Source organism: Anguilla rostrata, chromosome 1, assembly GCF_018555375.3.
Source record: "Anguilla rostrata isolate EN2019 chromosome 1, ASM1855537v3, whole genome shotgun sequence".
Lineage (NCBI taxonomy): Eukaryota > Metazoa > Chordata > Actinopteri > Anguilliformes > Anguillidae > Anguilla > Anguilla rostrata.
The window spans coordinates 33,086,246-33,096,182 of record NC_057933.1 but is presented as its reverse complement, the minus strand read 5'-3'; the positions used below and the strand labels follow the sequence as shown (position 1 = coordinate 33,096,182).

General features: G+C 41.4%; 1 protein-coding gene and 1 long non-coding RNA gene across 2 annotated transcripts; both read left to right on the top strand.

The window, feature by feature from the left end:
* The first annotated feature begins 2,177 nt into the window (after nt 1-2,177).
* On the top strand, nt 2,178-4,493 carry LOC135254919 (uncharacterized). The gene is made up of 5 exons (XM_064335526.1): nt 2,178-2,377; nt 2,558-2,783; nt 2,959-3,232; nt 3,450-3,704; nt 4,101-4,493. Exons 3-5 carry the CDS (start codon nt 3,017-3,019, stop codon nt 4,329-4,331), a joined length of 702 nt encoding a protein of 233 aa, XP_064191596.1. The 5' UTR covers nt 2,178-2,377; nt 2,558-2,783; nt 2,959-3,016; the 3' UTR covers nt 4,332-4,493.
* Nucleotides 4,494-4,752: 259 nt separating this feature from the next.
* On the top strand, nt 4,753-8,440 carry LOC135254927 (uncharacterized). The gene is made up of 3 exons (XR_010329993.1): nt 4,753-5,013; nt 6,516-6,664; nt 6,827-8,440. It is a non-coding gene; the product is annotated as an uncharacterized LOC135254927 (long non-coding RNA).
* The last annotated feature ends 1,497 nt before the right edge of the window (nt 8,441-9,937 follow it).

The window sequence follows — 9,937 nt, the reverse complement described above, 5'->3', positions numbered from 1 at the left end:
CGGGATAAATATGGACTCAAGTGCCCATAGAAGTGAGCTCCTTTCTCTCCCTGGCCAGACGTAAAATCATCACTTTGTCCTGGAAATGTAAGAACTTGACCAGGATGGGTCTAGGAGCAGATCTAGTGCTGGAGCTGAAGGTGGGAGAGCAGTGAGCCCTTTCGATGACCGGCACAGTGTGAAAGTTCTCCTTGCCAAGAAGTAGTGGGATCAGCTGGTTCAAGAAAGCGATCATGTCTCTTCCTTCACTTTGCTCAGGAACATTGATAAAGTGAAGGTTGGATGACCGGCTTCTGTTCTCGGCCTCATCAACTTTATCCTTCAGGTAGGCATTTTCTTTTTCGAGTGTTTGCACACGTTTTGTCATGTCATCAATATTATCTTCATTAGAGCTCACCCTATGTTCGAGCTCCGAGACTTGCTCACCCAGTGAAGATAAAGATTCCTGAATGTTATTAAAGGAGTACCATGGTGATTTTCACACTTTCTCGGTTTTATGTGCTATTTGCACAAGAGGCATTGAAGAAACACAATGAGCAAAGTATTAAATATGTCCGTTCTGTATTTTTGGAGAAATATGCGTTTTAAATTCATCGTCCTATTTTCAGCCGGTTGAGAAAGTTCTCATTTTTCTACGTCACGAATACAGTAACCACGCCCATTTCCACGCCCCGTAAAGAAATCTGACAGGGCACACCGCCCTGCTGTTTTTGCGCCATTCCATCTATCTAGCACGGTAAGCAACCCCACTACTTTCTAATCTTGAGCATGATTGATTACTGTCTCACCAATGATAACGTATAACAACCCATTTACATTATAATTGCAATATATAGTTACATACGTTTTCTAAGTATACTTGTAGTTGTCATACATATTGGAAGGTTTTTATCATGATCTCCATGCCTTATAAGTTAGCTAACCTTAGCTAGTAAGCAAACTAACTTACTGTCATAGTTGACGTTACCGGATTTATTGTTCGTTTATCAAACGCTAGCTATCTAGATAAACTAACGACATGGCTAAAATTACCGACGATTTTTAAAAAGCTGGCTGTTTGGATAACGTTAGCTAACTGTCTTTATCCACATTATATACCTAGCTAGCTAACGCAGCTAGCTAGATATATAATGTAGTTAGGTTAGCTAGCTAGCTCTCAATAGCTCGCTTTATTTTTAACAACTCGATTTATTTTTAGTTTATATAGCACTAACATTAACTAGTTAGCTAGCTAAAATGACCAATAATTAAAAAAAGCTAACACTAGCTGTTTGGATAATTAACTTAATCCAGCAAGCTAGACTAGCTTGACAGAATTCAGTGTCCTGTCCTCCCGCATTTTCTTTCCCGCCCAAAACCCATTTTACCTGTGCGGTAAAATGTTAATGACAACGTTAGCTAGGTTAGTACTAGATAGATAAAGTTACCGGTAATGTTGTGTCATTTATGTGTTAGAGTGGTGTATTTTCTAGATTGATGAAAAAAGAGCTATGCTTTTACTAATATATTTATATCTTCTTTTTTGCAGGTCAATACATATTTCCAATACTCATACTTAGCTGTTACACTCTTTATCAATCCGTCCATCACTCATTCATTCATTCATTCATTCATTCATTCACTCACTCACTCACTCACTCACTCACTCACTCACACAAAACCCAAAGGCACTTTATAGAGCCCAACACAAAGGCACTTTTTAGAGCCATTCTCTCTGCGTCTTTGTCTTTCACTCTACCTTAGTCTCTCTCCATCGCTGTCTCTCTCTATTCCTCACTCTCTCCCTTAGTCTCTTTCTCTTTCTGTCTCCCTCTCATTATGAGCAAAGCTTATGTCACCTGTGCAGTGGCTGGCTGCACTGCAGCTAATGTGTCCCTGCATACACTTCCACGGGACACAGCTTTGCGCCAGGAGTGGGTCAACTTTATTTTTGCTAATGAAGTACCAGAGAATGTCAACCAACACCTGCGTCTCTGCACTGCCCATTTCTCACCCGACTGCATCAAGAATCAAGCCATGTACAACGCTGGGTTTGCTTCAATGTTGCTTCTGACACCAGGAGCTGTTCCTGCCTTGTTGAACCCAGCTTCAGATGTTCAACAGGTAAGCTGATAACGTTACAAATACTGTTGAGGAGGCAAGGCCTCCAGGTAATGAAGGTTCAGTAATAAGTGTGTTCACAAGTGTTCTTTGGATGGATGAAGCTAGCTAGTTAATCCATTATTACGTGTAATAACCTTAGCTTTTTGTTCGGTTTCCCAGAAGCTGCCCACATTCACTCGCGAGGTGGGTTGCCAGACTGATCCCCCGAAAAGGAGAACTGTTTCCACACAGCTTGGAACTCACACTCTGCTGCACAACTGTGTCAAAAGTCAAGGTGTGTGATTAGCACTTTGTAAGCTAGATTTTTAGGACTGAATGTACTGTATGTTTTTAAAAACAAAATTTGAAGGTGATTTTCTGTTTTTGGAATAGACACAAGACAACTACATTTGGCTAGTTGTCTTTTTAAATATACTTGTATGTCTACGTACTAAATAAACTGTTTGATTTACAGCTACACAGGTCAGTGTTGCCACTGCAAGCATTGGTGTTGGGAGCAATGCGATTTCTCCCCTGGTCCTACCCATCCTGACCTCAACACCAGAAAAGCATGGCACAGCAGACTCTCCTCCCTCCAAACGGCCCCGTGTATATTGTGATGACTCCATCGAAGTCCCAGAAGATGACGACTCTACCTACAATCCTGGAGACTCTGTCGTGACCGAGTCCACAATTCTATCGTGAGTATTAAAAAAAAATGCAAGATAGGGCTACTTGACATTGGGTGGTGACATATTTGCACTTAGGCTTAGTTCAGAGAAAATAATAAAGCTTTTTTTTTTTATAATCATTTTACCTGACTGGAGAGGATGGTATTTTCATTTCTTTCAGTCATTTTGTGTGTTGTTTCCACAGTCAATCCCCAGCATCAATTCATGAGACACCCAAATATATAGTCTTCGAGGACTGTCTCATGACGTTATTTGAGACATGCCCGACATGCCGCATGAGGTGCCAGGTCCAGAAGATTGTGCGGGGGACCTTCTTGTCTGTTGACCAGAGTTGCCTACACTGCCTCTACAACAGAAAGTGGATGAGCCAGCCGCTTCTTGGAAGCACACCTGCTGGCAATCTGCAGCTGTCTGCAGCCATCCTCTTCTCAGGATCATCATTCATTCAAACAAATAAGGTAATCTAATAACCCACAGAGTATGTTTAGTATCAAAAGTGCAACCGCAAATGTAATTTTATCCTTGTTTGGTGACAGAACGGTATCAACTCCGGGACACATCCATTAAAAAAAAAAAAACTTATTTCTAAGTTGTCTTTTGTGATATCTTAGAATATATGTTCAATTTAATCACATATCTGATACCCTGCGTTCACCCATAATTTCTATATACTAGGTACTGAACACAATGCGAGTGAAGACGATCAGCAGTGCCACCTTCCATGTCCATGCCCGCTCATACCTGCAGCCAACCATTTTCTACAAATGGAAGACAGACCAGGAGGAGCTGCTGCAGTCACTGAGGCAGAAGGAGACGGTTTCTTTTGCTGGGGACATGAGGGCAGACTCTCCTGGGCATTCAGCCAAGTATGGATGCTACTCCATGATGGAGCTGGACAGCAATGTCATTGTAGACATTCAGATGGTCCAGGTATGTCTGAATAAAATCAGAGGGGGACAATGGGCAATGGACAAACAATTGTTTGTTTTTAGTCACATGCAATATCTCAGACACCACTGGTCTGATTTTGACAAAACTTTGGTTTATGCTCCAACTTGGCACGGAGATCTGTCATTTAAAATATTACACAATGGTAATCATATTAATAAATAACATATTCCTAGACTTGAATTGGTGAAATCGTGTAAGTGTGACATTAGATCAAAAAATCTCAGCTGTATCATGGCTGCTGTAAACAAGTAAAACATTAAGTCTTTACAACACCTGATAAGGTTTGTCCTATGGTTATAGGACTAATGTTCTAGCAGCATCGTGGGGGACATCTTGTTTACATTTATTTTTGTCTAATTGTTTCTTCCTCAATAGAGCAACGAGGTGGGCGGCAGTGGCAGGATGGAGAAGGAGGGTCTGAAAAGGAGCCTGCAGTTCCTTGAGGAGTCTGGTCTGACTGTGGGATGCCTTGTCACGGACAGACACCCTCAAATCCAGAAATACATCAGAGAAGAGAAGCCTGCAGTGATTCACTACTATGACGTTTGGCATGTGGCAAAAAGTATGACCAATTATCTCTTTAAAAAATATATATATTTTCTTTGAGTATCCCACTTGTAATTACAGCTTGGTCAAGCTTTTGCATTCTATTTCCAAGTCAGAAATGTAGATGTTTCTAGTTTACCACCCTAATGTAGCATTAAACCTAATGTATGCCATGCAGATGTCATAATGTACCCTATGATTTGCTATTTTTATGTTCATATTAACAGGTGTGTCACGAAAGTTGGAGGTAATTGCCAAAAAGTGTAAAAAGGTGAAGAAGTGGCAACGCAGTATAACAAACCACATGTACTGGTCCGCAACAACAGCTGCATCTGGAAAGGAAACCGTGGCCAAGTGGAGTTCCCTAATAAACCACATGCACAACATCCACACCCACGAAGATCCCTTGTTCCCGAAGTGTGTTCACCCTGATCTTTCAGAAACACATGGAAACAAGTGGTTCCAGCCTGGTAAGTACTGCACTTGCATGAATTGTACATTGTAATAGGGATATGTGACTCATAGGCATATTATACTGTAAGGATCTTACATTTTCCAATTCTATTTAAGGTAATGCAACTGTCTACAAAGTAGAGAAGGCCCTGTTGAACAAGAGGATCCTGAAAGATGTGGAGAAACTAAGTCCACAGCACCAGACGTCAGCACTGGAGGCGTTCCATTCTGTAATTCTGAGGTTCGCACCAAAGAATGTGCATTTCCCTTTTGTTGGGATGCTGTGCAGGTATGTTAAAGTGCCAGGAAAGTTAATTTTGTGATTGCCTTATAACAAATTTTTTTTTAAAAAGCATGTCATTTGTGATGAGCTGCAACCAGCTACAGGTTTTGCGTAGGGGTTGCATGTGTGAGTTAGGATGTCAAAGTCCACTTCCCTCGAGTCAGTTAAGATCCCAGCAACTAGAGTTGAAAATATTTATTTACATATCTCCATAAGAGGTCAGGTCTAGAGGGGGTGAAGTTCTGGTTCAGTCGTCTAAGGGGGGTCTGAAGCCAGTGTAGTGATCCTCTTCGTCTGGATACTCGCGGTGGATTCGCAGGACCACGCACGACGGTATCACTACTCTGATTCTCCTGCCCAAGTAGCCCCAGCACCAGCTGACAAACTGCCTATACGCTAGGTAGCGAGCACGCCTGTAATAAAAATACCTAATTAAGTGTAGGCGATATGCGATTTCAGTGTATCTAAAAACTGCATTTTAGATGTAGAAGAGATTATTGTTTTCCATTTACATTTTTTTTAATGTTTTAAGGTTTAGATACAGGTAGAATAGATTTTTTAGAACTTTTGTAAACACTCAAATATTTAATAGCATCTTTTGAAACAATCAACATGGCTTAGCCCTTTAGTTTGGAAAATACTCACGCTGCTCTCTGCCTAACATCTAGGGGCCCATGTTCTGCCCTAAACACATTCAGGGCATTCTGAAGGGAGTAGGGGTTGAGGCAGACCGGTTCCAGGCCAGGATGCAATGTCATGCATCCTGGGTCCTGCGGTTGCTCTCCACACCTGGTCATTACCTATTGAAACAGTTTTACATTGAGGACCATGTACCAGTACAGCAGACATGCACTTATTGTAAGGAAGAAGGGGGCATATGCCACGCTTTGCGGTGGCCTTGTTAATATGAATAATACACACCGGTGTAAGTTCTCTGCAGCAGATGTTTTCTGCCTCAGAGGGCATGGTTTGGCACTCTCCACATGAGCACCTGTTTTTATATAAATATAGCTATGAGAATTTAAAATGATCCCATGTAAAGGAATGACAGCAACTCACATCATTTTTAACTCACCATTCCGTGAACACTTGGTTCGACCGCCTATTTTCTGTGGGTGGTGGCAGTGTGACTTCATCTTCAAAATCTGAGTCTGTTGGCTCATATTGGTATGGTTGTACCAGCCCTACATTTCCTGCTTGCGCCATAACTTCACAGAGCTATAGGAGAGAGTGGGGAACAAGCTAACACATTTACTTTTTTCCCCGCACTCCCCTACACACTCCCCTGTCGCTAGAGTCTGAAACGCATTAACGGATATCAAGAAATCTAACTAGGTAGTAGGGTATTTTGTAATAGCTATTTATTTATTTATTTATTTTTGTGGACGTTTAGGATGATGCTGAACTGATATATTCATTTTTATTTTTGAACCCAACTTAACAGAGGTTTAAGAAAGGTTTTTCTTATTATTATTTTGCGACCTTATTATATGTCATAATGGTTTCAGGCATTACTTGGCCGGGATGCATTTCAATGAGAACGCCGACCGGAGCCAGGCAATAAGCTCCACAGGACAACTGGCCTACATGATAAAGTACCCAAAGTCAAAGAAGGGACAATACTCCATTCAAGCCCTCAAGACCAAGCCAACATACAGTGAGTAATAAATTCTCATTCATTTATTGAACTGTATGTATTGTCTACATTAAACTTAACTTGTAGAACGAACATACACACATCACACTCTGAACATGTCTGAAGCAATAGTTAAACCAACAAAAATTTTTGTTTTTCCTTTCATGTCATTGTGCCTTTCAGACTATCGGGACGCACTGATGACACTGCTATTCCTTGAGGTATTCCAAAATCCTGGGCTGCACACAGCCAAGATGAGCCAGATGCCAGTTCCAGAGAACCTGAATGCATTGTATGAAAGACCAGTAAAGGCTGATGCTATAGCTACCTATGTGTCACGATTCAGTCAGTGAGGTCCACTGTAACGTTGTCTGCCAGTGCTGAGCCCACTGTGCAGTACAGCCTCAATGTGACACAGCTACAGTTGTCTGCCAGTGCTGAGCCCACTGTGCAGTACAATCTCAATGTGACACAGCTACAGTTGTCTGCCAGTGCTGAGCCCACTGTGTAGTACAATCTCAATGTGACACAGCTACAGTTGTCTGCCAGTGCTGAGCCCACTGTGCAGTACAGCCTCAATGTGACACAGCTACAGTTGTCTGCCAGTGCTGAGCCCACTGTGCAGTACAATCTCAATGTGACACAGCTACAGTTGTCTGCCAATGCTGAGCCCACTGTGTAGTACAGCCTCAATGTGACACAGCTACAGTTGTCTGCCAGTGCTGAGCCCACTGTGTAGTACAATCTCAATGTGACACAGCTACAGTTGTCTGCCAGTGCTGAGCCCACTGTGCAGTACAGCCTCAATGTGACACAGCTACAGTTGTCTGCCAGTGCTGAGCCCACTGTGCAGTACAATCTCAATGTGACACAGCTACAGTTGTCTGCCAGTGCTGAGCCCACTGTGTAGTACAGCCTCAATGTGACACAGCTACAGTTGTCTGCCAGTGCTGAGCCCACTGTGCAGTACATTTACCTATGCTCTCTATACCCACTTGACTGTAGCACTCTGTATATAATGTCTAAGATTGTTGACTAGACTTGATATTATCTTGGTTGCACCTACTTGGAAGTCGCTTAAAATCGTTAGCTAAATGACTGAAATGTAAATGTCCATTTAAGGTCTATTCTCTTTCTACTGTGCTTTGACTTGACATGTAATGTGAATTAAATTTGAACCTCGTTATTACACATAGAATGTTATTTATTAAAGTTATCAAACAAACCAGAGTGTATTGTAACATTTTTTGGAGGGTTTTCCAACACCAAATAATGCAAAATATTCAGACATGGGAAAGTGGTTTAATTAATTTACTATGATGTAATAAAAATATTTAAATCAATTACTGAAGTGGTATTCAGCTGCAGTCCTAGAATACCCCCTCATAGAATGTTTTTGTTCCAATCCAGAACTAACACTTGATTCAATGACTACACCATTCAGCTATCTTGATTAGTTGAAGCAGGTCACTTATCTCCATGTCTGTTACCTTCCAGGTTCTACTCTATATAATGTTACATTCAATCTAATTAACTTTTAAAATCAACCAGCAATTTATAGCTACCTCCGAGCTGATGTTCATTTATCCAGTGGGAGCATATTTGGTCCCTATATTGCGGAGTTTGGTTGAATTTGCATGAATTATTGCAATAACAAGATCGCGATTTCCTGAAGGGACTACATATTGGAGCATATACAGTGTCATTCACTGTATTGCCTACTAAAAACAACGCTAATCTAATGATGTTTACTGTCGATTTACACGTTGAAGACACTTATGAAAACAATGGCGTGTTCGCAAATTTGAGGTGAGTTTTTATGTCAGTCAGATTGCTGTGATAGCTAATTCCAAATCGTTTGGGGACCCATGGATAACTCAAGACCCATAGTTTGCGCTGCTGGCTTACAGGCAAGACAATGCAAATATTTGACTAACGTTAGGTTCACTTAAATTAGAGTGCCTTTAGATTATTTCTGGTTATATTCATTTAGCTAGCTAGCTAACGTTAGCTAGATAGGAGGTTTGCTTTCATAAGGCAATGTTATCGATAACGTTAGCTTGCTAGTTTGCTTTTATGAGGACGTTATAGTTGCGCTTTTATCTTAACTTGGCTAGCTAGATAGCAAAAATTATAACTGGATATAAGTCTACATCCTTACCTCAGCTATCTATCGATACTTGATATACTACTAAGCTAGCTAGCTTGTGAAAATTCAGTCTCCCAAAGAGCGCGTATCATGTGGGTAGCTATGGTAACGGGGTACGGTCTGTCAATCATAGCTAACTGACAGTTCTCATTACCACGCCCAGACGGTTCGGGTGAATTTTTATAGTGGGAAATTTAGGCTTAGAAAAATACGTTTTAAAGTACATTGAAATGACAGAAGAATAAAAAAATTATGCACATTTGTTTTGTTGTTGCCTAAAGACAACTGGGAAGTGTCACGTTCAACCACCATGGTACTCCTTTAAGACCAGCTTGAATGGTTTTGATTTTTGAGTCAAAATGAGCCATCATTTCAACTTAGATCCGCTGAATGGCGTCCCAAATTGTTTGTAGGGAAAGCTTGGCTTGATCCATAGTGTTCAACACGGGTAAAATTCTCGGCAAAAAAGATCAAACAGCAGGGGAAAAAAAAAAAACTTTTATACTTAAAATAGATGTAGATCAGTCGATGAAAGCAGATATAACAGGCCCAAATTAGGGAAGCAGACTGAGACCTGCCACAGACGCTCAAGCTATCGCGGCCATTTTTTTGAGTTAATAATCTGGGGTAGTTATGATGAGTAAGGAATCTGTAGTAGGGCAATAAGTGAGTGTGTAGTAGTTACAGTGAGTGGGGAAGTTGTAGAGTTTGTAGCCAGTTTGATAAGACAAATCAGCATTCAGTCTCCCTTCTTCATTCATTTTAGAAACTGTACCAGGAACTCAGGTCATCACCTAGCCCACTACACTGAGCCGACAGTTGAAGTTCGGATATTGTCAACGTTGTGGCTTCTGGCAAACAAGGAGTGCTTTCGGGGGGTGGCTGATCGCTTTTTGTTCAGCAAAGGCAGTTTGCACCACTACTTTATTCAAGTAGTGGATGCCATGATTGCACTGATGCAAGGATACATCTGTTGGCCATCACCTGAATAGTACCCTGCTCTAGCAGAGAGGTTCGAAAGAAAGGCTGGCTTCCCAGGAGTGGTTGGATGTATAGATGGCACCCACGTTCCAATCAAAGGGCCATCACAATACCGGGAATGCATACATTAATAGAAAGGGCCAGGCCAGTTTCCAGCTGCAGGC